We start from the raw sequence: 27,095 nt of genomic DNA on the forward strand, positions 1-27,095 counted from the left end.
GATTGTCAGTCTGAGCACTTTTAGACTTGACAGAAAAATAAAGATTTAAAGGGGTATTCCAGCAATTTACTATTGCACTTCCATAAAGGTCAGAGGTGAGAGTGGTACTTCTCATCTAATTCTCATCAAAAAACAATTATTACTTTAACAAGATCCAATTAAAAGTATATTTAAAGAAATGTATGAACAGTGCAGCAGAGGTATATTTTAAAGCAGCTTTCAAATGACAATCGGAGAATTATCAGCAACTCTGCAGCTTTCGTTGGCTTTATAGAGCTTTATGATGACTTTCAGGTCAACTTTACTGTTGTGGTTCACTCTCAGCTCTCTCATAGTGTCATTCAAACTCCAAAAACTCACTCTACACTATCTCCTCAACACTAAACAGTTGAAAGGAACCCAAAACACAGCTAAAGGAGAGTGAATATTGGACTTCCATTCACCAGGTGGACAGAAACACGACTCCAAATGAATAATAGCGTTGCTCTGCAGGCGTGTAAACTTGCAACTGTTTGCCAACAAGTTAAATATATCAACTTTAAAAGGTGATGAGATGTCAGTGTAGTGTTCTCAACTTGTTTCTGCTACCCTCAAGAGGCCAGAAAATCAGTTCATGCAAGTGTAAGTTCCAAAGTAGGTCAAATTGGCAAAAATTGGTCCTACATTTCCCATAATGCAACTCCCTTCTTTAAACCCACAACTCTGGTTTTAATGAAAGTTTAGGAGGGGAAAATATAACTCTCACACTACATAAATCACCATCAACTATCCATAATTTATGGCAGGAAATATGGTGTAAATGACAAATCCTCATTTATGTGGTACAGCTGAAGACCCTCATGTGAACATTAAACTATATTACTTTCCTTTTGAGAAAGTTTGAGGGCTGTCCAGTAAGGACCAGTGCTGCTGACCCCATTCTTGGAGTGCAGATATTTTTCTGTCAGGGTCTAATGGATCGATGGCCTCTGGCAGTCAGTGCAGCACATGTTGCCAGTGAGTAACAGATCCAGCCTGTTTGAAGATACGGTTCCCCTTTTCTGTTGGAAAAGTCAACAAACTGATATCAAATGAAGTATTTGTGGCTATTATTTAAATCTTGATTTGTGAGGAAACTTGCACCAGAGTTGGTTCCGTTTTTCTCCACTTTAGGTGACATGTCATTAAATAATTTTGTTGATTTGATTTGTTGTGAGGTGGGCATAACTGAGAATAACTTGGCTGCATGTGTCTTCGGGTAGAGGGGGGGGAACCAGAAGGACACACAGTTTTATATTTAGACAACCACAGAGACGGCGATTGCATTTCAGACGGTGGACGGTACATGAAGGTGGAAATCTCCCATTTGGCAAGAACCAAAAGGGAATAATATAACTTCTGGATGCATTTTGATACCTTCCCTCTTTCCACACCTCCTCCTCTCTCTGGGATCAGTAATCTAGTCGGATCCAGTCTGGATGAAGCGGACTTCTTGGTGCGAGATAATCGGCAGATGATGTGAGTTAATGAGGCGGAGATGCGGGGGGACAAACTCAGACGCGCTCCTCTCCACCGACGACAGGTGCGCAACGAGTGAGCGAGAGGAGGACAAGGCGGAGGAGAAAACAGAGCAAAGGAATAAACGGGAGGGAGAGAGAGGGGAAAGTAACCGGAGAAGGAAGTAGATAAGGCATTAATAATAGCCAGGTTCTCGCTATGGAAACGGGGCAGAGCGCACAGGTTGCAGATATGGGAGGAGAGCACTCCGCCGGGACGTGCGTGGTGGAGCGGGACAGGGGCGAGGTGTCCAGCCCCAGCCCGCCGGCCAAGCAGCGGTCCTTGCGGGTCGTGTACGTCCTGAACGATGGGCTGAAGTCGGTGATGGCCAGCAGCCCGGAGTCCGGAGCGTTGCAGTGTTTGCAGAGGGCATGCGACGCAGAGAGCGCACTGCTCACCACCGTCACCTTCGGCCGGCTGGACTTCGGAGAAACATCAGTGCTGGACAGTTTCTACGATGCAGGTGTGTTTGAGTAGTTTGTTGTAAAAGGATCCAGCTGTTTAACTAGTAAGAAAAGTTAAGTTAACTGTTTTAACATAATTGAAGCAAAACTGCATGTTGAAATTGAGAAAGAAAGTGTTGGGATGTGCATTAAAAATGATGTTGGTAGGATTTAAGTGCATCAAAAGAAGCTATAATGAGATAATAGTGCATTAGAAAGAATAATAAGATATGTCAAAGAGAAAATGAGGGCTGCAACTCATCTCTGGAGGTGTTTTGTCTGTCAAAAATGTCAGAAAATGTGAAACATTGTGAAGGCAGGCAACCTCAAATGTCTTGTTTTGTACCAACCAACAGTCCACAACTCTAAGATATTCAATTTACTGTCATAGAAGACAAAATAAACCAGAAAAAATGAACTAATAATAAGAAGCTTAACTATACTATACTTTACGATGACTCAAAATGATTAATTGATTCCCCAAATAGTTGGCAATTCATTTTCTATTGATTGACTAACTGATTAATTGACTAATGGTTGCAGCTCTAGAGAAAAGTAGTATAATACATTGGTGGAATAAACACTCACGTGAGTAAAATAGCAATACAACAGTGAAGCAATACTCTTTTACAAGTCTTGCATTTAAAAGTGTCTTAAATAAAGCTTGTTACATGATTAGATGTTTTATAAGTATTGTTAAATTAGTCCTTCTATCGCATTTATGATGTGTGCAGTTCAAAAGAGTAAGATAACAATGTAACTGATTCACGTGATTCCTCAGACTGTCTCCTTCATGAAAAGCTGCAGACACCTTTTATAGCCCCTGTTCTGATTGGAGCAGTGAAACCAGAGCTCCCCTCAAACGTTTGTAATTTTAGGCTATCTTTATCAGGCTGTGATGTTGTCTGCACCTCTGCTCTCGAATACAGACACAAACTTTAGGCTAAAAAAAATACTTAGACACACTTAAACTGAGTGACTGATTGCAGACAAAGAGCCACGAGATCAGATCACATCGGTTTGGTGTTGTTGCAGCTGTGTCAGCAAAGCATGACTGCATGATGTGGCTGGTTTGAGGGAAAAAAGAGAAAAAGAGAAGAAGCCTATTGTTAGAGAGAGTTTAACCTTTTGTCATTATAGATATTATTTTGACTTGTCAGAGCAGCTAAAGCACATGTATAATAAATAGAACAATTAATAAGTATGTTATGCCACTGTATGCATGGAGGCTGGAAATAAACCTAGATTAAAAGAAATGCGGTCATTGATATTATTAACTCCACCTGTGGTTTTTCCTCCTATGACATGTCTGAAAGTCTGCTGTGAAAAAGGCTGACTGTATGTAAGTGTAAATATAGTATATATCTCCATCTTAATCTGATTATTAAGATTGCTGAGCTCTTATTTATTCTTAGCCATACTAGCATAGCAGTGTGGCTTTAGGAAGGACAATGTGTCTGTCCCGATACTCACTCTTGCGGTATTTGGAGATAATGAAGTGGCTACTTACTGTAATTGTGTGACATATTTCCAGTTACTGTTCCAGTATTCAAGTACCTGTCACAACTGTGAGAGTGTAAAGGTTTATCAGAGCTCAGTGGGACTCACTGATTGTATGTGGCACAATCAAACTCAGAGTCTGATCAACCAAACTGCACATTTAGGGCCTGGCAGGAGAAATAGAAAGTAATTAAGTATAGATCTATATTTAACACTTAAGAATTGGGCATAATGTACATGAATTTTAATATTTAGATAGATATTAGTCTGTTCAGCCCCAAAAAGCACAGATTAATTGTTAATAGTATGTGATAACAGTGACATTAAGAGCTCAAGACCACAAGTGTGGATAAAAGGATGGACTCCATGTCAGACTTTACCTGTGATTTGTGATACTGTGGTAAGTTTCATCACATTCACAACATGCAAGCTGCAACATGCAACATAAGATAGTATCCTCTTGTGTTCATTTTTACTTGTTAAAGTACTCAAAAGAAGTATTACATGTGTAACCCATGCATGAGAGCATGTGTGTGAGGACTGTAGGACACATTATCTGCAGAAATCCATTGCTGACATTGCAACTTTTATTGAGGTCAGAGGTCAGGTGTATAGTAGCACACCAAAACCTAATAGTACTACAGTAGTTCAATCAGGAGAGACAGGTGATTGAGGTAAAGATAGTTGTTAATTATACAAATGATATTGATGATTATGTCTTGAGTCTTAGATTCTTGAGGGAGATTTTGTAGTTGAGGGATATCAGGTCTCAGCAGCAGCAACATAAATCTCTTAATAGACTCCAGACACTCGTGGTGATGGTTAATGACTTCCTCTGAGACTGATTAGTGAAGACCGGGCAGTGATGGGGATGTGGTGGGGCATGCACAGCAGCAACACTAAAGGCAGAGAGGGAGAAAACATATTTTTAAAAAGACAGTCGCAATATGATAGGTTGACAATGAAGGTGTGTCACCATGCTATTGGAAAGATACAACCAGCTGAGGCGAACAGCTGGCATCTCAATTGACACCCAGTGTAATGACAGCCAGGAAATTATTAGTAAGCATGTGAGAAATAAAACTAAAGACCTAAGCATGCATAAAAAATCGTCTTATAGTGGTCTCATTTGCACAAAAAAATGGATTGCATTTATGTCAAAGTGTGACCTTAGAAAATTGTGATTGTATGTTTTTTTTGTTGTCCCATGATCTTCAGACATTGCAGTTGTGGACATGAGCGATGTATTTCGGCAGCCGTCCTTGTTTTATCATCTGGGTGTGAGGGAGAGCTTCGACATGGCCAACAACGTCATCTTATACCATGACACTGACCCCGACACGGCACAGTCACTGAAGGTATACAACCACACGTCTCCTTTGAATCTGTAATCAGAGTTCCTAGATGCCATTCCTTCGGGCTTCCTTAGAACAAAGCGATCCAAAGTTATTTACAGACGGGTGTGTGTGTGGTGTAGTCCTGCACTGTAATGCTAGGAGGGAAAACAGCTGTTTCATATAGTAATATAGCAATGTAAGTGTGTGCTGTCTAGCCTTGAAATCCTTTCTGACATGCACTTTGTTTGATTTCCTTACAGGACATGGTTGCACAGAAAAACACAGTAAGTTTCTGTGTGTGTGTGCGCTTGTCTGTGTGTGCATGTGTGCGTGTTTTGTATAAGTAATGTATTTGCACACACAGTTAAATATATATATATATATACTATATATAATTATAGTTGTTTGCCTTCTCAAGCAAACATGTATGCAGGAATGCTCATAGATGTGCTTTCACTCTCTCCTTATCGCTCTCTCAGACACACACACACACACACACACACACACACACACACAGAGACTCACACACACAAAACATGCGTCACAGTTTCTTTATATAGTCTTGCAATTCTAGCAGCAATTCTTCTAAGCAGCTGATTTGAATGTATGTATGGTGTTTCTATTTGTGTGTGTGTGTGTGTGTGTGTGTGTGTGTGTGTGTGTGTGTGGGGAGTAGTCCTCTTGTCCTATAGTGTTAGGTTTTCCCTGGGTTCAGTTACCTCCAGAATACAGAGGCTCTGGATTGCGCAATAAAGTAGGTACCATGCTGCACCAAAGCATGCTGGGAGATTTCCTCACAGACTAATATTAATAGAGATGAGAAGTAGGAGGGGCCACTGGTTCCTGGAAGTGTTTTTCCTGCACCTTCTGACTCTTTCGGATAATGTAACAATGATATTTAAGTTATGGCCATCAGGTTAAATTAATAAGTCAGGTTTTCTGTAGTTAGTCATTTTGCCATGGCTGATGGCTCAATATAGCCTACGCTGTGGTTGCTTTGGAGAAAAGGCCAGTCAGCAGTGTGAGTCAGAGCGGTTGTGGTGGCCAATTCAAAATGCTTCATTGTTGCATTTGAGAACAAACAACAATGCTTGAATTGCTGAATTCATCCATAATTGAACCACATTTTGAAACAGGGAATCACTTTAAGCTGCATTTTTCTCACCATTATAATCTATGTTGTTGATGTTTCTTGCCAGAATGCACCATGGGGGTTGTAGTTTACTGCTACCTTGAAATATTTACATTCACTGGCTTCAACTTTTTTTCAAAGAATTAGATTTATTTTAACACAGTTGGGTTTTTTTTGTACTGATGATTAACTGAGATAGTTACATGAGAATCCAAGCTGTAGATGCGCTCCAGCTGTGAGTCTCGTTACATCATTTATGGAGGAACATTTATTTGGATTTTTACTTCTGGAACCAGAGACCTGAAAAAACCCCTCCCAGTTTGCCAGAGAGAGGGGAGGGGCTAAAGACTCACCTGCCTGAGGGATGTTGTGTGAATAACTAATAAAGTCCTCTAACAAGGTGCAACTCAAGCTTGTGTGTTGATCATGATGATATCTCAACTGTGGCTGCACCGTGCATCCTACTCTGCCCTGCTGAAGAGGACGTAACACTCACATTTCCCTCCATTCAGAAAAAACTTGAACTTTGGTTGTGGAGCCTTTTGACAGACAGTTAACCATCTTTATTACTTTATCTTGTGTTTTATGAGGAGGAAATGGAAAGTAGCATGCAGGAGTGCAGTGGCTTGTTTGTTCAGTTCAGCAGCTGCTTTCCTTTAAACTCTTTGCTTCTGATTGTTTGACTATTGCATTGTTAGAATCCGATGAATGACGTATCTCAGCCAGCAATATATCATTTTAATCTAGTTATTTAGATTTTTTTTTTAATTTATTAAATGATAGAACATTTTGTACCTTAGCCCAGAAAGAACTAACAACAGAGAGAAAGAGAAGTAAAATACTGTACTACCCTACTGCATATTTAACAGCCATGTCAGCCTTTGCATTTGTGCTAACCTTTGCTGATGATACTACCAAACAATTTCAGTGATGTGCTGAGCCGCTCGTTCTGATCCTCCTCATTAATCACTGTTAATCCCTACTTTCTCTTCCCTTCATCCTCTTCCCATCTTTCCCTGTCTGGACTCCTTTTACACCTGGCATCAGTCTGCAGCATGTGTGTTTATCTGATATATAGCTGCAATAAATTGACACCAGGCTTTTAAAAGTCTCTCTGGTATTTACGCTGAAATTTAAGTGATCAATTTCCTGAAGTAAACTAAAACCCTCTCCCTTTTTCCATCCAGGCGTCCAGTGGTAACTATTACTTCATCCCCTACATAGTGACTCCCAATCATGAGTATATGTGCTGTGAGAGCGATGCCCAGCGCAGGGCCAGTGAGTACATGCAGCCCAGCTGGGACAACCTGCTGGGGCCTCTGTGTGTCCCCCTGACTGACCGTTTCACCAGCCTGCTGAAGGACATCCACGTCACTTCATGGTGAGACACACACACACAAAATAACACAAGTCATACACAAGTAGAATTCACACTTTCTTTATTTGTCATTAGATACAAATATGCCTCCAAATAAAATGTTTCTGTGCTCAACAGATTAAAACTGGATTTTGAACATGTTAATTGTATTGCAAACAGTCTGCAGTTTAACTATAATTGGTGCCAACCCTTTCAATAAATAATTAAAACATTTACTTATTACGAGTAAATAATTCAATTCATGGCTTGAAAAACAATACTAGAATATAGTATATGAGCTGTAAGCTGGGAAGGTCAGTTTTTTTAATTTTTCAATGCAGCTGGACATAAAACCCAGCTGAATATTTGATAGAGATGTGCTCCTTTTTAAAAATCCTTGTATTTTTGTGTTTATGTACGTGATGCTGCAGTTTAATTAGCCTGCACACTCACACAGGTGTTTCCACACCGATTAGACCTCTGCTCACGCTGAAGCAGACTTATACAGTGCATGACCATGCGCCAGTTAGAATTATAAGGTGTAATGGTGCAGTCATTATTACTGTAAATATTTGCATCCTATCTCATTTACTTGAAACTGTGACTCACAATTTTTGTCTGAGGCTAAGTGCAGGACAATTTTTGTTAAATGGAAAGCTAATGTGTTTTACACTGCATTCATGTTATATCAGAATGATTGTAATTAAGAGATTTTGGCTGCTTAGAAGGTTTTTCGGAAAGCTCAGATATTCCTGACTTGGCTTTCAATACTATGGAAATGTATGAAAATCATGTAGATAGGCCAAAGAAAGTCCATTATCACTGTACAGGTGATGTGATTTTTCACATATTTTTGTCAAGCTGTAATTCATTTTGAATATGTGGCTCAGCAGCACATCTAATCTTCTGAAATGAGTAAATTGTACATTAGTTTTGTTCAGCCAACTCTGGGCGAACTACAGAAAAACTAATAAATGCATGTTGGATCACTAGTGGCTCCTTTGCTGCAGTGCTTTAGTATCATGATGTACAGTAAATGAAGATCATCAGTCTTGAAACTGACGAGCAGCTCATGTCATCATCATTATCATCCATCATCTTTCTGTTTGCTTCAGTGCTTCCTTTAAGGACACCCTGCTGAATGACATCAGGAAGGCCAGAGAGAAATATCAGGGAGAGGAGCTGGCAAAGGAGCTTTCCCGCATCAAACTCCGCATCGATAACACAGAGGTCCTCACGCAGGACATCGTCATGAACCTGCTGTTCTCCTACAGAGACATACAGGTACAAACAAGACAACAACTGGCATAAACAGCCCTGCCAGAAAGTATACCAGCACACTTTTCTACTGCAAAAACTGAAAGGTTTCATGTTTACCTTACCACCAGGATTATGATGCCATGGTGAAGCTGGTGCAGACTTTGGAGATGCTGCCAACTTGTGATCTGGCCACCCAACCCATGATCCAGTTCCACTACTCCTTCGCTCTCAACAGGTAACGTCATGCATTAGCTGGATTCAAGCTCAAGCCTGGAGGGGAATCCAAGAATACTCTGCCAAGAGGAGGCTTGGCTTTACTGCAAACACTTAAGCTCCCAGATGAAATATACACATTTTCCTTCTGGAGCAAGAAAATAAGAATGTCCCTGTTGTTTTTTTTGGCTTGAATGAAATTGTATTCCCATCTGTTTGTAATGCAGCATGAATAATATATTGACTATTTTGCCTTCAAATTCACAAATAATATCACTTTTAGGCTTTCATTCTCTTTCCACTGAAAATTCTTGTTTGAATCAGCAGCTTTACTTTAAGCACATCTTCTCACTTAAGGTTATGTCCTTACATGTAGGTCAAAATCAATAAAGGCTGTATACTTCTGTATGTACACCTGAAGCCAAAATACAAAACATGATGGCAGATTTTGTTGTTGTTTATTGACAATAATTTAGAAATATATAATCAAATGTATAATAAAATCTGACATAGAAGGTTTCAATACAACTATCAGTCCAATTGTAATGTATAAATCTGTATGTGTGCAGGAGGAACAGTCCAGGTGACAGGGAGCAGGCTCTCAGAGTGATGCTGCAGGTGTTGCAGTCATGTGAACACCCAGCACCGGACATGTTCTGCCTCTGTGGACGGATCTACAAGGACATCTTCCTTGACTCAGACTGCAAAGACACCAAGAACAGGGACAATGCTATACAGTGGTAAAAAAAAAAAACACACACACACACACATACATTCTGCACCTTTAATGACTTTCTTTTTTGTTGTCAGTGGCAAAATTTGAGTCCTCTTATAACAACTTGATCCTTTTTATATGAATAAAGCTCACCTCTTTGACCCTACAAGCAGAATTCACTGCAAAGGCTGTGGTCTGAGTTAATTATTTTCATCCATTTATTTTATTTATCTTATTTTATTCACCTCTCAGGTACAGGAAAGGTTTTGAGCTGCAGCCTACTCTCTACTCTGGTATCAACCTGGCTGTCCTCCTCATAGTTGCTGGCCAACAGTTTGAGAGCTCCATCGAGCTGAGGAAAATAGGTGAGAGGGTCCTTCTGAACTTGACACCCCTTTGATTATTGTTCAGTGCATACACAAGTCAGAATACCTGACCAGTCACATGCTTCCTTTGCTTCATTTGTCAATGCCAAACTTAGTAGTTAACTTCAGTTAATAACAAATTAATATATGATTAAAAAAAATAGCTCTGTTTGGCCTGGTGACAGTCTGTGTTAACACTTTTTCCCTTCTAATATGTCTCAGGTGTGAGGTTGAACAGTCTGCTGGGGCGCAAAGGTTCTCTGGAGAAAATGAATAACTACTGGGATGTGGGCCAGTTTTTTACTGTTAGCATGTTAGCTAACGATATCCCTAAAGCTACCCAAGCTGCTGAGAAGCTCTTCAAACTCAAGCCACCTCTCTGGTAAATATCAATTAACATATTTCTTTTTTTAATATTTCGGCACTGTTATTATACAGTAGTTCCATTTTGAAAAACCTTTTACTGTCTGAAAATAATTGTGTTTTAGCTAGTGTTATTTTATCCACTTCCAAATACCAGTGGCTAGTTCACTACTAGAACAATAAGGAAGCTGATATTTGCCAACAAGCCTTTCAGTAAATCCATACTTTTGTTTGTTTTGATTAAAGTTGCATAAAATTTGAGTTTGATGGTTACTATTTAACCTTATTGACTATACTAATGACACAAAAGTACAAATAATACCTAACAGTGATTCGGGTATATAATCATCAAGGCTGCTTTTTCTTCCAGGTATCTGCGGTCGGTGGTGCAAAACCTGCAGCTGATCCAGAGGTTCAAGAAGCAGACGGTGGAACACTCCCCCCTGAGGGAGAGACTCAACTTCTGGATGGACATCATCGTAGAGGCCACGCAGCGCACCACCAATCGACTGCGGTTTCCTGTACAAAGACACATACATACGCACTAAAACATGTTGGATTAGATAATCAGAGATGCATTTTAACATGTCTGTCCATTGTTGTTTTTCACTCTCTGTTACAGGTGTTGATTCTGGAGCCGACCAAAGTGTACCAGCCCTCCTATGTGTCCATTAACAATGAGGCCGAAGAGAAGAATGTCTCTATCTGGCACGTTTCTCCAGTTGAAACGGTCAGAGCATCACCTTCTTGTCAATCTGTCACTCTTCTTTGTTACCACAGCATTTCATAGCGTTGCAAACATGTCAAGAGGAAAAGTAAAAATTAACTTTTAGATTTTTAAAGCTAGACCATGAGACTATAAGTGTGACCTCTAATAATTCAATCCTGGTTGAACATGTGAGCGGTCTGAGTTAATGTGAATAATGTGTTACAGAAAGGGATCCACGAGTGGAACTTCACTACAATGTCCATCAAAGGCATTAGGTATGAAAATGCAAGTTACTTTTTGGTACAAGTGAATTTACATGACTGAGGGAGAGGAGAGAAATACTTTATTTCAGTTCATTTGAGAAAGTGGTATGGAGTTGGTTCTTTTTAAACTCTTAATTATGAGATAAAACATCACATAAATTTGAAAATGAATCATGATCATTGTAAGAGCATTGTTACATTCATTGTTACAGCTTGACAAAAATATATGAAAAACTATTATCACCTGTACAGTAAAATCCTTAATTGAGGGTTTGAGAGTAAATTCTAATTTCATGAAATACATAAAAGGATGTACTGTGGTTAGGTTTTGCAAATGTGATAAGATATGTCAAAAACAGAAAAGGACACCTCAATTTAAAGTAAACTTTGGGCCAATCTGACTCTCTTGTCTGCAGCATCAGTAAGTTTGATGAGCGCTGCTGTTTCCTTTACGTCCATGATAACTCAGACGACTTCCAGATCTACTTCTCTACGGAGGAGCAGTGCGGTCGGTGAGGACACACACCTCTAGATGTGTCTGTGTAGGTGTGTGTGTTTGTCTGTGTTTGTGTTTGTACCGTACGTGTGAGCGATCGCATTGCAACATGACCTGTTGGCTGTGAACTGTAAATAAATATGTCGTAATGCTGGTATCTGGTTGCTTGTTTCAGATTCTGCTCCATGGTGAAAGAAATGATATCTGATGGTACGGGGAATGCTGTCGAGCTGGAAGGGGAGGGAGATGGAGATACACTTGAGGTCAGGATGTGTGTGTTTTTGCATGAATATAAACCACATGCAAACAATACACAATACAAACAACATGATTGACTTAGAATAAATTTAGGTATTTATCTTCAAATGTGTGTGTGTGTTACAGTATGAGTATGACACCAGTGAGACAGCGGACAGGGTGGTGTTGGGGCGCGGCACCTATGGTGTGGTGTATGCTGGGAGAGACCTTAGCAACCAGGTCCGAATCGCCATCAAAGAGATCCCAGAGAGAGACAGCAGGTAGGTGGGCGTGTGGTCATATAGAAAGATGATAACATAGTCCAGTGTTGCCAGTGTTTATCGAGCTCTGTTTGTGAAGTGACTTTGGCTTCCTGCATCTGGGTAATTTAGGCCTCAGCCTATGTAGGTGGCTTCTTTGTTAATCTCTCGCTCTTGTCTTCCTCCCAGGTCTCCACCAGTCATATAGGTTAGGGTTTTGTTTTGTTTGCATGTATAACATACTTCACTCATCCACATATTGTATTTATTACTGACTAACATTAATATATTTTATCTTAAATTGATAATAAATTTAATTTTAGAAGTTTTAATCATGTGTGATTTCCTTTTATAAGCCAGTTTGTAACAAATGGGAGCTCATCCATTTGGGTTAGTTTATTAAAAAGTTTCACATGCTAATTAGCATATCTGTTATACACACACACACATACACACACACACATACACAAAAATCTGGGAGTGTCTTTAAAAAGTGTAATGTTACCTTGGTTAACATATTTACTCAAGTGTAAACTTGAGCAAATATTTTAATATTGGCTGCTAACATTACGCTGTAGTGTGATAGTGTCATAGTGAATGTCATATTTTTTTCTTGGCAGTAGTTTAAAGACTTAACTTGTCATCAGATGGGATTAAAGGTTGAGAGATAGTTGATACTTCATAAAATCCGTCAGAGACATTTCTTGTACGAGACAATTGCGTATAGATATAAAAAAGTGAAGCAGCGTGATGCTGTAACAGATTAAGCGTGATTGCGAAATTTGACTTGGATAAATGAAGGGAAAACAGTGTATCTCTTCTTGTCTCTGTGGATCAGGTACTCTCAGCCTCTTCATGAAGAGATCGCCCTCCACAAGTACCTGAAGCACAGGAACATTGTTCAGTATTTGGGCTCTGTTTCTGAGAACGGATACATCAAGATCTTCATGGAACAAGTGCCCGGAGGTGTGTTTTTACAAGAGAGGGAAAAGAGATTGTGGAACAGATAGAATTATATTCACTAATACAATCATTTTGTGTGGTAAGGAAGAAAACTGTATTAGAAATGCTATAAAAGGCATTTAGTTGATACTCAATAGAGAAAAACAGGAGACAATAATGGACAAACTGCCTATTACAGAGATCGATGCTTGTGACCTCTCGGTTACCGGGCGGTCTCTCTAACTCCTTGGTCATCTTCCCATTTCATGATAGGTTTTGGACACTCCTTCTCTCCTTTCTCCAGGAAGCCTGTCACAATTGTTGCGGTCTAAATGGGGTCCACTGAAGGAAGCTACAATCATCTTCTACACCAGACAGATCCTGGAGGGGCTCCGGTACCTGCACGAGAACCAGATCGTCCATCGAGACATCAAGGTACACGAAAATGTGTTGGACATGGTCAACATCTTGTTACAACAAACAATCTGTGGTGCAGGGTCACAAAATATGAACTTTTCCATCCCTTTTTATAAACATATATATTTTAATTTTAATTTTTCCGTTACCTGACTTGACAATTTTCAATTGGCAAATAATTTGGTCTATAAAACTGTAAAAAAACAAAACAAAAAAAACCCCTTCCACTAGGCAATAGACCTTTTTCATGGCAGATGTAGCAATAAAAACACAGGTATAAGTAATAATGATAGGTCTATTTCATTTATCTGTCTAAATACATGAAGTCAGTGTGAAGAACTCTCTATTACATGCTGGATGGGAGTCATAATTAACCGTATTAGTTACACCTGTGTTCTTCCTGCCATGAAAGTCAAATGTCTGTTGTGTGCAGACATTTTGGTTTTTCAAGAGTAAATATTTCATCCTCCACTGGCATTTTAAAACACCTACAGCACCTGTATGAGATTACAGCTTTCAAACACTGATGTATAACCGTCATTCTTGTGCTATTAGAAACAACATGATGCTAAACACAAAACTTTTCCACTTCTGACCAGCATATGGTGCAAATATTATCAATTTAAATAATCGTTCTAATTTTTTTCTGTCTTTGACTGTGTCTTCGTCAGGGTGACAATGTGTTGGTGAACACCTACAGTGGCGTATTGAAGATTTCAGACTTTGGTACTTCTAAACGGCTGGCTGGAGTCAACCCCTGTACAGAGACATTCACAGGTAACTTGTTTGCACTTCTTGCTACCATAACAACCACGGCAAATATTGTTCATTTATAACTTATTAGCAGCATATCCAAATAATGGCCTTTAAAAAGAGGCTTCTTGGATCCACACATGGGTTGTTTAAGTTCTACTAGAACTTTAAGGAACATCTATTAAATGGTATTAAAAGTGTAAAGAAAAATTATTCACATCAAATTCTGAACTTTTTTAGGGCTTCAAAAGGAAATTTATAGGAATGATTGGGGGAAAAAACACTCTAAAGCACCACAAGAAGCCTTCATAAACAATTTGTCTGAAACAAAATGGATGAACTGCTCCAGTAATAAACTACACACACGACAGGCCCGGTTTGATAAAGTGCCGTCATATACACAAGCAGACGGTAATTCAGTCTGCTGGCTGCATAAATGGAGCCATAGAAATGCTGCCGTCTTAGACTATGAGTGTAAATATCAAATGACCCTCAAAATGTCAAGAGGCACTATCAGCCTCTATGGAAACACTCAGAGGTTGCGCGTACCACACACACCCTGGCGTACACATTCATTGGCCATCTGGTTTTCTCCAGCTGCCAGTGAGGTGTGTAATTACATTAGCTAATCAAGCAGAGGCAGAAGGGTGTTTATCTTTCATTAGCAGGTGTGTGTATGTGTTTGTGTGTGTGTGTGTGTGTGTGTGTGTGTGTGTGTGTGTGTGTGTGTGTGCGCGTCCTTATCTGTTTCACCTCTGCTGCTTCCCTCCCTCCTTTTTCCTTTTTATAGGTCCCTCTGTCTCTCACTACTTACATCAGCATTTAGACCAGACCGCAAATGCCAAATCTGCTTAGAATTACCGACTGCAGACAAAATACTTAGAGATCAAATGAAACATAAATTATTTAACGAGTGAGAGCTCACACCCTGATACATAGCATCTCTTCAGTCTTTTGATCTACAGTGAAATTTGCTGTCATGTTGAATTTTGAGAGCAGAGATTTGATTTTTCCAGTTCTGGTAAAGCTGTGGTTTTACAAGGACAGGCTCACCATTTTTTAAAGTTAAAGTTAAAACAAGAAACTTATAAGAGGCTCCAGCAGTCTGAGTAAGTTATGTAAATTGATATCTGCCACATTTACAGTCTTTTTAGCAGCAAATTCCCTCTTTGTGTTTCCTCTGACAGTATTTCCCTGTTGAGCTGCAGTGAAAATACAGTAACAAAAAGAGGGACTTTGACATTTAAAAGACTCATATTGAAATATATCTACTTGACTTGACTCATTTTGGACATTTTGAGGCTTCATTTTAACTTCTTTTTTGGATTTTGTCCTGCATCACTTACATTTTAAGTGCATTATGAAGGCATTATTCATGGTTAATTTGAACAGGCACCTAACTATTATTCTAACCTGTCTTTTAATTTTCAGTCCTTATGGGTTAACATTTTGAGCAGACCTCCAGTGAGATAAGAATAGCTCCATCCACGGCCACTTGTTCAGAAAGGCCCACGTCTAAATGTTTTGTAAGATTTACTGACCTTCATACTATGAACGACTTGATTGCCTAGGAATATTGTGTCTAGATCACTATCTGATTCTCTGTCTGAAGGTACTCTGCAGTACATGGCTCCAGAAATCATTGATAAAGGCCCTCGAGGGTACGGTGCCCCGGCTGACATCTGGTCTCTGGGATGTACCATCATAGAAATGGCCACTGGGAAACCCCCCTTCCATGAACTTGGGGAACCACAGGCGGCCATGTTTAAGGTTTGCATCTGAGTCTTGGAGTTTGTGGTTTGCATGCTGTAAAACTTGAGGGTTTTGATCTCCAAACTGTCTGTCAGCCAGTCTTCCAAAATTGCTTGGTGTAAATCTGTGTTACAGGTTGGTATGTTTAAGATCCACCCAGAGATCCCTGAGTCTTTGTCGCTGGAGGCTAAGTCGTTCATCTTGCGCTGCTTTGAGCCGGACCCTCACAAGAGAGCCATCGCCTCCGACCTGCTCAGAGACACTTTTGTAAGACACAACACCAAGGGCAAGAAGAGCAAGATCGCCTTCAAACCATCAGGTTACACACACACGCACACACACACGTACAATGCACCCTTACAACAATGATGTAACATGAAAGTACCATATCCATATTTGTTTCTTTTACATTTAGGCTACATTTTGCTGTTGCTCTAATAAATCAATTAGTTTTGAAATGTATGTGGTACACCCCAAAAAGCATTTAATATATTTCTAAGTGTGTGTGTGTGTATATATGTGTTGGACAGACTACATCCATAGCGTCTCCCTGCCGGTGCAGTTACAATGTGAGGCCACCGGGAGCAGCAGCAGTGAACATGGCTCAGTGAGCCCAGACTGCGACTCCAAACACGACGTTTTCTTCCAGAAAAAGAAAAGCTCTGGCTCAGGAAACCTGCTCAAACCCCCCAACTCCAATTACCTGAGGTGTGTATTAGCCTCAGTTTGTCTGTGATGTATGTTTTAGATTTTTTGGATTGATTACTGTACATTTTAGTTAAGTTAGTCTTAAGGACAAATAAAATCCAAACACAAAACTCTTGCTGTATACAAAGTGCTGTTGAGACAGTTCAGACAATGTAAAAAGATGTGAATGAATGTGCAAATGTGCAGTGCATGTGCTTGTGTATGATAGTGTGTGTGTGTTTGGGTGGCAGGTGGCCTTATTGTGCTCACAGTTTGCTCCACTGCCTTTTACAACACTGATATAATGAGGTCTGATAACTTTACAAGCTTCAGCTGGCGGCTGAGCACAGACGCACCTGCACGCGCACATCTGCACGTGCACACACACACATTTGCGAGCGCACAAATGTGCACGACACTGCGCTGAATCATGCTGCCTCTGCACTTTCCTGGGCACACATAGTAGCCAGGAGAGGCTTGTATCTGTAAATAGACTGAACAGCGAGTCACGCTGCTGTTAATCAGTCATGTACTCCTCGCCTTGTTTTATGAGATCACTCTGTATGTGTGTGTGTGTGTGTGTGCGCGTGCGTGTGTGTCACAGTGTTCCAGATGAGGGTTCAGTATCAGAGGACCGCAGTGCCCCCCCCTCTCCTGAGGACAGGGACGGCGGTCTGTTCTTGCTGAAGAAGGACAGCGAGAGACGGGCCATTCTGTTCAAGGTCCTTAACGAAGACCAGGAAAAGGTCATCTCCAACCTCAAGGAGAACCACATCCAGGTGTGTGTAGATAAATAAAATAAAGTAAGTTAATAGTGTGTAAATGGATCTGTAAGTAGTGTTCTTCCTATGCATAGGATTTGAACATTTCTGACATTGGTAATTCCTGGCAGTATAAAAGAGAGATACCTCCCACAGATCTCATATGAAAAACAGAAATGAATGGATGAAAGCATCACCGTGCATTAACCATGATTGTGTGCCATCAGAATGAAATATCACTTATTTGACTATTATGGTCCTAAATTTATCACACAAACATTTCAGCCATAGTGGCATCAGGCAAGGCCCTCCTGGCTGTTCCTAAGTCTCGGCTCAAAACAAAAGGGGGTCATGCTTTTAAGGTCAGGGCCCCTCAGCTCTAGATGTCCCTGACAGAGGATCCGAGTTTCTAGATGTTCATTTTTATTATCTCTGCCAGGTGTAAGACTTCAGGGGATCATGTGTTTGCTCATGTGTCTATCTGTCCGCATACTGCTGGTCCCATCAGTCTAATATATTCTGTGCACATTTATCACTGCATGCTCAAGGACTTCTCGTGGTTGTCAGACTGCCACTAACTGCTGACTACTCACTCCACTTAACTGGCTGGCAGGGGCCACAAGAGATCAACACCTGCTTCATGTTGGCATCTTGTTTCCGGTAGACAACCCAGCATGCCTTGTTGCCATTTTACAACATAACCAAAGGCATTTCTGGCTCTCAGCTAGGCTGAAAACAAGGCTTACCTCATCTGTTGCAGGCCACATTTTGACCTTTGTGGTTGCTCAAAACCCAATATGTTGTATTCCACTAAAATATATAAGATATATAAGAATATAAGAATGAATCCCATTTTTTATTATTTTCACCGCCATCTTGACTGTCCACATCTGGCAGAGATTTGCACTCTGCTGATTGCACTCTTCTAGTTTATATTATTGTTTATTCCATTCTCTGTACTTTTAGTTGCCTGATTTTATTTAATTTTATTGTGCTGATTTGTTTTGTCTTGATTTTCCATGTAAAGCACTGTAAAGTCTGTTTTTATATTTTAATTATTATTAGAAATAATAGAAAAGGGTGATTTTTTAAAATGCTTTTAATGCGACATAGCAGGTATTATATCAGTTGTGTCTTTTCGGTTACTACCACTTGGGGGAGCCAAAGTCTTGTTTTAGACATTGATGATTTATGTGGAGCATCTTCAACTTTGTAGTTTGCATTCTGATATACCTTATAGCAAGAAAGTAAACCCATAAATCTTTATGGCTTATAGATTTTAATTTGGGATATCCATACTCTCATCTTATTAAGCTCAAATCAAACCTTTAAACTGCTTAGGTTTGATTGGATTTCTTTGTAAATGTGTATGTGTAGGGAAGTGAGGAGCTCCAGCTGTCTGTCGAACACATCAAGCAGATCATCTGCATCCTTCGAGACTTCATCCATTCCCCTGAGAGGCGCGTCATGGCGGACACCATCTCCAAGCTCAAACTGGATCTGGACTTCGACTCCACCTCCATCAACCAGATACAGCTGGTGCTCTTTGGCTTCCAGGACTCGGTCAGTGTTTAGACACATACCCACAACTGATAATACACAAGTTTATACAGGAATAAATACTGATATACAAGGAATTTAGCTTAATTAAACAACTCTAAAATGCAGTGCTGTCACACTAGCTGCAAAAGAAAAGCTGCAAAAGTGCAAAAATTTTGCAGTACAATAGCAAATTTACATTCATTCATCTTGACAATGTGGCAACATATAGGTAGAAATTAAAGAGGAGTTAATATGAGAAAGATAATCCACAGCAGACATTTTTAAACAATGATACATAAATTAATTTGACTTCTAATTCAATTGATTTATGCGTGTTTATCCAGTCCTGATTTTTCTACAAAGTGTCATGGTTTTTATTTCTTTCGACCAAAATGTGTTTTCCTGTGAGTGAAAATCCACCACACCCAGAAGTCTCATCCAAAGTGATGGATGAATTTGTAGGAATAATCTTTAAAAACTGACAAACCTTTGTTTTTGATGTGAGGATTAATTGTTTCAGATTTAACTTTTTTAGTTGTGAACAAATGAATTACAAAACATTACATACAACTTTTTTATAAGTTTTATTTTTATATTTTTATCAGTCTAAATATCTTCATCTGTCCACCTTGTATGTGATTCTCTCAGGTGAACAAAGTCCTGAGGAATCACCACATTAAACCACACTGGATGTTTGCGATGGATAACATCATCCGCCGAGCCGTGCAGGCCGCCATCACCATCCTCATACCAGGTGTGGCCTGAATGGAGCTTTTGCCGCCATCTAATGGATACATGGATCACACAACTTCCTGTCCTCCCTCCTGCTGCACATTCATATATAAAGATCAGAGTTAAATATACAAATGACGTCAGGAGAAATGATAATTTGTATTGACACAGTTATACGTCGTGGCCTTGACCTTCAAACTGTCTCCTTCAGAGCTGCAGACCCACTTTGGCCCCGCGTCAGAGTGCGAGGGAGCAGAGAAGGAAGATGAGGTGGATGAAGAGGAGGTAGAGTTTGGTCCGGTCTTAGCGCCGAGCCCTGAGGACTCTGTAACAGCCACCGACCCCATCACCTACACCGTCAGCACCCTAAACTCCACCCACTCGCAGGAATACCAGCGCTCCCATCATCAACTCGGTGCACAGCTGGGACGGCTCAAACAGGAGACCAACCGGTACACACACACACACACAAACACACAAAAGAAATGATGAAACTTCTTACGTCTTATTTTTTCCTCGATACAAATGACCTGAGGTGAAGGAGTGTCATTCAGCACGTATTTTCCATATAAACATGCACGCATGGGAAAAACCTGTGCATGCTAACATTGTGTGAATGAAACACATGATGATAAATGCCACTTATATCTTTCGCAGGAAGTTATGATTGTCTTAGTAGTTCAGATGACTGAACTGAGTCCTGACACACCCAAACCAGCCCTCACACGCTAAAGCATGCCACTCATGTAGCTGCTCCAAGGCTGCATATAGTAGATGGTCGCGTCCTTAAATTCCACAGAGTGATGACACATAACACAACCTGAATAGTAGATAGAGATGAAAGTGACTAAAGAAACCTTACCTGGCCTTTATCGTATTTTAAAACTCATCTAATATTGTAACATTACTATTAACAAGATGTATAGGACAACACAAGTAAGACAGTAATGCAGAACAATGCAGAAGAGTCATAGAAATGATTCTCTATTTAGATTAGCTAATGTTACTACCCTGATTTATGAGCAAGAGACTATCTGGATTTATACTTTGGATTATTGTGAAAAGGTCAGAGTAAAAAGACTGGTAGCAACACCCAGACTTCAGTTTTAAAGAAGGTGAAATACAAAAACACAAGAAGCAGATTCCATTTATTGGGGGTGCGGGGGGATAAAACCATTTGTGTTTGTTGTTTCAGATCATCTGTAACAACTGAATCATTCTACAATGGTATTTTTAAAGTGAGGTCTCAGAGTTTACTAAGATATAAAAGATATGATGTTTTTGATCAAAGGGTTCTCTGGTATGTTATCAGAGCTTAAGAGATCACGTTAACCTTAAGTAGTGGCTTCTGTGGCGATGACACTACTGCCAGTATGTTCTCCTTTGAATTTTCCATCCTGGTGCTCAACATGAATGTAAGCACGTAACATGAAAACAGATCCTGCAGATCTTTTGGGCATTGGACAAAAATGGAAAAAAGATAAATGCTCCACTTAAATATTCCATAGCCAGATATCACAAAACTAAACATGGCAATAACCCTGACTCCCTAAATCAGCATCAAGATAATCCATGAGTCCTTTAGAGAGGGAGTTGGACTCAAATATTAGATAGGATGTCTCTCAAAAATGTGCTTTCTGTATGTTGAAACATTTAGGGCCCCATCTTGCACTCGGCACACAGCAGATGGCGGGCACAATGTGTCTTTGTTAGTTTCCCCTGATGCACTTGTCAATTCTAGCCCTGTGCCCATGTTGTCTAATTAGCAAATGCACTTGCACTGGTCTGTGTACCTGTGGGAGTGTTGATCTCAAAATGAGGTGTGGTCAGGCACATTGGTGGTGCATTGCTATTTTAAGGTAAAGAAAAGCAATTGTGCTACTGACAAAAAAAACATGAATGAAGTCACTGGCGTATATTTATTTTAAGGGTGCATTATCAATGCGGGTACACACTCAGGGACAGGCAGCGACACACATACAAAAAATAAATAAAAGTAGACTATTACATCAAAAATACATGTTATATTGATTAGTCATAATGTTTATCAGATTTAATTAATTGTAAAAAATAACAGATAAAATGAGAATGAGCCTTCCACTACTGTATATCATTGTTTGGGCAGGGGGTCAGCACCTTGGAGAGTGCTGCTGCGGACAGTCCTAACAACTGTATGAGAGGTTAACATGATTAAAATAGTTTTTGAACAATATTTAACACATAAGCTTGATATGACATGGATCAGGTTTCCATACTTTCAACTATTAAAACTCTGTTACCTGTTACTCCATGACTGAACAAAACGATTTTAACGATAACCAAAGTTGTAATTAAAAGATAAACGAAAATTAAAACTGCAAGCAGTGATGAACGGGCCCTCGCGCCCCCACGCACCGCCTTGTACGCGCATGTCGGTGCATGCTGCAGTCACATGGCAGACACAGCGGGCACGAAGACGTCTTGGCACCGGGGCTTATAATGAACACTGTGTGATGGGGCTAAGTCACATTGCATGTGTCCACTAGGTGGCGCTAGAGATCACCCACCAATTACATGTCATATTGCAGTGTATGATGTAGAGAACACATCCTGTAAATTTCATATAAATCGGATAATGTTTGTCATATGAGGCTGACTTCCTGTGTCCAGTAGGTGGCGCTGTCTATTTGACGCAGTATTGATGCGTAGATGTGTTCAGGGCGGGACCCTCTACATGCATGATGAATTTGGTGTAGATCAGACAATGCCTGTAGGAGTTATAAGGACTTCCTGCCTAATGGCGAAGCATCGAAATTGTCTGCACAGCCACGCCCAACAGGAAGAAGTCATAAAAAAGATTTTGATAACTGGTGTTATGTCTCAGCTGAGTCAATTTCAGGTGGAAATACTTAACATTATGGGAGTAATTAATGTACAAATGACGCAAGTGACTTCCTGTTACCAGTAGGTGGCGATATGACTGTCACTAAATATGAGACTGTACATGTGTTCAGACCAGGACACTGAACAAGCATATTAAATTTGGAAAAGCTCAGACTATGTGGAGTCAAGTTATGAGGGTTTGAAATTTCATGGCGAAGCATCGAAATTCGCCGCGTCACCACGGCAACCAGGAATGGCGGGGGAAAAAGCTTTTGATAACTTTTCATCTCCAATGTGTCAAGATGATCCTGTGTGAATTTGAAGTGGATGGGATGAAATCCCTAGGACTAGTTTGTTAAAATATGATGCCTGGAAATGACAAAAAAATTCACCAAAATATAGCATTTTTCCTAAGATGGCCGACTTCCTGTTGGACTTAGGGTATGGGTCCAAATGGCGTTTTTGTGCGTCTGGAGATGATACATAAACCTACCGAATTTCATTCTTCTATGTCAATCGGGAAGGCTGAGGTTCAATTTTGAAATATTCAAGGGGGCGCTATTGAGCCGTTTAGCCACGCCCATCCAATTGAAGTATATAGGATGTTAAATGACCCCACTGCAGAGGTGTGTGTCGAGTTTCGTTACGGTGAAGGCATCCTTTGCCTCTGAAAACTGTAATCGTATTTTCATGGCGTTGAATGCGTTGTCATGCCAACAGTATTTGATGATAGGTCATGAGTTGCAGAATGTAGCACCACCAAGGTCTTATGTCTCAGCTGAGTTAATTTCAGGTATAAATACTTAAGATTATGGGAGTAATTAGTGAAAGACTGAAGCAAGTGACTTCCTGTTGCCAGTAGGTGGCGCTATGACTGTCACTAAATATGACACTTTACATGTGTTCAGACCGGGACACTGAACAAGCATATTAAATTTGGGAAAGCTCAGACCATGTGGAGTCAAGTTATGAGGGTTTGAAATTTCATGGCGAAGGATCGAATGGTGAAGGAAATTGTTGGCGCCGCCACGGCCAAACCGGATCCCTAATCAGAAAGTTTTTGATAACTTTTCATCTCCAATGTCTCAAGATGTTTCTGAGTGAATTTGAAGGGGGTCGGATTAAATCCCTAGGACAAGTTCGTTAAAGTACGAGGCGTGGAAATCGCCAAAATCGCACATATTTTTCAAAATGGCCGACTTCCTGTTGGAGTGACGTCATGGGCCCCCTAGACTTTTTTGTGCGTCTGGACATGATACACATATATACCAAATTTCGTTCATGTACGTCAATCTTTCACATTTTTATATTCAATAGGGGGCGCTATTGAGCCATTTTGTGACGGCCATTTTGGCAGACCATAAAATATGAAATTTTTCGCCGGGTCTGATGTACGTTTAAATTTTGGTGACTTTTCGGGCACGTTTAGGGGGTCAAAAAGGCGTTTGTTTTGACAGAACGAGAATAATAATAATCGGTACAATTACAATAGGGCCTTCGCACTGTAGTGCTTGGGCCCTAATAAAGCATCACAATGTCTATGTGGTGCAGCTGCATGCACGGTGACCTGATGGGAGTTTTTGGTATTTTTGTGGAGAATGGGTCACAGAACCACATCTGCTTCTGGAGGTAAGACACTCCGCTTCCGTTTAGTGAATTTATCAACAAAAATAGCATCCGTACTGAACATCTGTGGTTAAAACATCTGTATTAATCTGTTAAAGAAGGTGGGAAACTTTGTGTCTGTATCCTCAGCTGTGTATACTGTAGGACTGATGTGTTGATAAATCTGCAGCCTCTGAGATGCTGCACAGTGCCATTACGCACAGCCGTTCACTGTTTATTAAATGAGCTGAGGACATCAGGCTGCTGCAGTATAACCACACACACACCTCTAAACTCATCAGATCGCTCAGTTATATCTCCATATTCTTCATTAAAATGGGGCCCTTAATCTGTAGCCTTTTAGCTTCCATTGATACACATGCAACTCATTTGCTTCAACATGTTGGTGTCAGTCACGTCTTTTCTATTCAAGTGTCTCAGAAAGCCATGATGTGTGTGTGAGCCAAAAATGGACCCTACCAGCTAAATGGATGTCAGCCATGTTCCATTTTACTATTTACACTTGTACATTAACATGTCTAAATGTTATCTGGTGAGAAGTAAATGTTACTGATGCTGTGATGGATCCCGCAGCCTGCTGGAGGAACTGCTGCAGAAGGAGAAGGAATACCAGCAGGTCCTGAAGGCCACGCTGCAGCAGAGAACACATGACCTGGAGCTGGTCAGGGTCAGACACAGACCACCAGGTAAACACTTATTGATACACAGAGAAGGTCTTTCTTCTGTCTGTCTGTCTGTCTATCTGTCTTCTGTTTGGCTCATTCTCAGACTTTGATTTCTTTAGACAGTTCACCTCCGTCCATCTTCCACATCCCTGCAGACCACGAGCCAGATAAGCAGCTCACTGATTGGCTGAAAGAGCAGGGGGCGGACCCGGACACCATAGATAAGGTTGAATATACTTCTGAGCACCACACAAGCATATAGTTAATGAAGTAAGTGGTTGTAAACTGATGGTTCACAAGTTTTCTCTCTCTTTGTTATATCCCAGTTTGTGCTGGAAGAATACACGCTGACTGACATTCTCAATGACGTCACCAAAGATGACCTCCGCTGTCTACGTCTACGGTACAGAAACACTCAAATCAATCTACTTTTGGCCTGTATTTAATTTTTTCATCTGTTATAATTATTTATGTGCATATTTACAGAATCGACAGGTTTAAAGTTTCATTGTTGCTTCCTTGACACTGACCTCAAGTCAATTACATTTTATTTATACAGTCTCAGGGGGCTTTACAGTTTGTACACGACTCAATATCCTCTGTTAGACCCTTGATGCAAATCAGACTCCCTGATAACCTTTTAATGGGGAAAAAATGGAAGCAACATCAGGACAGACAAGCAAACAGACAAAATACAGAAAAACAGCTTGAACCAGGATAACAGAAAATCTAATGTCATTTATTTTCTGATTGCTTCATCTCAACAAAGGTTTCATGATTTATTGAATAGCCATTTTGGAGCTTCTGTCTCAGTAGGGCAAAATCAAATATCACAATAACAAGGATGACTATTGATGCTTTCACAAAATAGTGGGTAAAGACGGATAATAAAACAGTCTGATGAGTTCAGAAAATGACATCACTTCAATGTAATGAGGCATGTTAAACCAACGCTTTGCCATATCACAGTAAAAACCACATCCATAATCTGAGGCACAATGTGAATATAATATCGATATATATTTCCTCGCCCTACATCTCACTTTCCAGACTCAAAAACTTCACTGCAAAAATCAGCAGGTGCTCATGGGAACTGTTTTTTACTTTAGCTAGCAGATTTTTAGCAAGGCTGCAGAGATTTTAAAAGGAACAGAGCTACAGATATGATAGTATCTGCAGCATCAAGGGAAGAACACACAAAATGTTAACTCAGCAAGTATGAAAGGTGCATTTTCAAAAAGAAGAAAAACATGAATTTGTGAATATGTACTTTGATGCCTTTAGATGTACTTTGTGGTGCCAGTTTAATCAGAGGTTATTAAGTCAGACATCTTTATATCTGGGGCAAAATGCGATGTCACAGAGCTTGTATCTATTCTTCTTTCTGTCACAAGTGACTAAACCTTCATTAAAAAAAGAATAAAATTTGTCCTAAAATAAGATTACATGAATTGAAATGCTTCTAAGAGCTGCAGTACATCTTCCACTGTGAAAGAAAAGATGGCAAAAGTTAGTTTTACTGCATCATATATCAAAGAGTCATGATAACCCCTCTTCCCCTCAGGGGTGGAGTCCTCTGCCGGATCTGGCGGGCCATCCAGCGGCACAGAGAGCGTGAGAGGCTGAGGGGGGACGAACGCTCGGAAGATGATGCATGATGGGATATGGACTCCCAGCTATGGAAGATTTTGCGGAAACACGCACACATCCACACACTACCAGTCCTGCATACTCTCTCTCCTTCTCTCTCTGTCTCTCTCTTTCTCTCTCTCTCTGGTCTCTCTCTCTGGTCTCTCTCTGTCTCTGTCTCTGTCTCTCTCTCTCTCTCTCTCTCTCTCTGTCTCTCTCAGTGCAGGTGATGTACTAGAGTGTCTCAGTGCCTTTTCATCTTAACTGACTGAACCTCATCTCGACTGTGCATCTCCATACAGAGTCAGACTTGACCTGACCAAAGCGCTTTAGTGCAGGCACTACTATGTGTATATTTATGTGCATTTACATGTCTATGTGTGCCACAATGTGTTTGTGCTTGATAATTTTCAAACATGAATCACGCCTAGAAAAAATGGAAACGGTTTAAAATGTTGCTCTACCACAAAAAACTTTCTCTTAGGTATGAATCACCCACTGTGGACTTGAAAGGTGGCTGTAAAAAGTTTGTGGCCTAATG

General features: G+C 40.3%; 1 protein-coding gene across 1 annotated transcript; it reads left to right on the forward strand.

Moving 5' to 3' along the window:
• Window positions 1–1,845: 1,845 nt before the first annotated feature.
• On the forward strand, window positions 1,846–27,070 carry map3k15 (mitogen-activated protein kinase kinase kinase 15). The gene is made up of 29 exons (XM_053342225.1): window positions 1,846–1,999; window positions 4,698–4,837; window positions 5,077–5,100; window positions 7,136–7,329; window positions 8,421–8,589; window positions 8,694–8,800; window positions 9,348–9,518; window positions 9,746–9,858; window positions 10,081–10,240; window positions 10,592–10,742; window positions 10,844–10,951; window positions 11,156–11,205; window positions 11,610–11,705; window positions 11,865–11,952; window positions 12,074–12,207; window positions 13,025–13,152; window positions 13,433–13,563; window positions 14,217–14,322; window positions 15,911–16,068; window positions 16,186–16,369; window positions 16,581–16,758; window positions 17,342–17,516; window positions 18,876–19,061; window positions 19,689–19,794; window positions 19,984–20,224; window positions 24,834–24,946; window positions 25,045–25,151; window positions 25,252–25,328; window positions 26,490–27,070. The coding sequence occupies exons 1-29, from the start codon at window positions 1,861–1,863 to the stop codon at window positions 26,581–26,583; spliced, it is 3,828 nt and encodes a 1,275-aa protein (XP_053198200.1). The 5' UTR covers window positions 1,846–1,860; the 3' UTR covers window positions 26,584–27,070.
• The last annotated feature ends 25 nt before the right edge of the window (window positions 27,071–27,095 follow it).

This window comes from Scomber japonicus, chromosome 21 (genome assembly GCF_027409825.1).
Source record: "Scomber japonicus isolate fScoJap1 chromosome 21, fScoJap1.pri, whole genome shotgun sequence".
Lineage (NCBI taxonomy): Eukaryota > Metazoa > Chordata > Actinopteri > Scombriformes > Scombridae > Scomber > Scomber japonicus.

Bases quoted from the DNA above. Each gene is read 5' to 3' on its own strand.
- map3k15 (XM_053342225.1), top strand. From the start codon at position 1,861: ATGGCCAGCAGCCCGGAGTCCGGAGCGTTGCAGTGTTTGCAGAGGGCA. The intron at 10,743-10,843 runs GTACAAAGACAC...TCTCTGTTACAG, and splicing joins CCAATCGACTGCGGTTTCCT to GTGTTGATTCTGGAGCCGAC. The intron at 16,370-16,580 runs GTTACACACACA...TGTGTTGGACAG, and splicing joins GATCGCCTTCAAACCATCAG to ACTACATCCATAGCGTCTCC.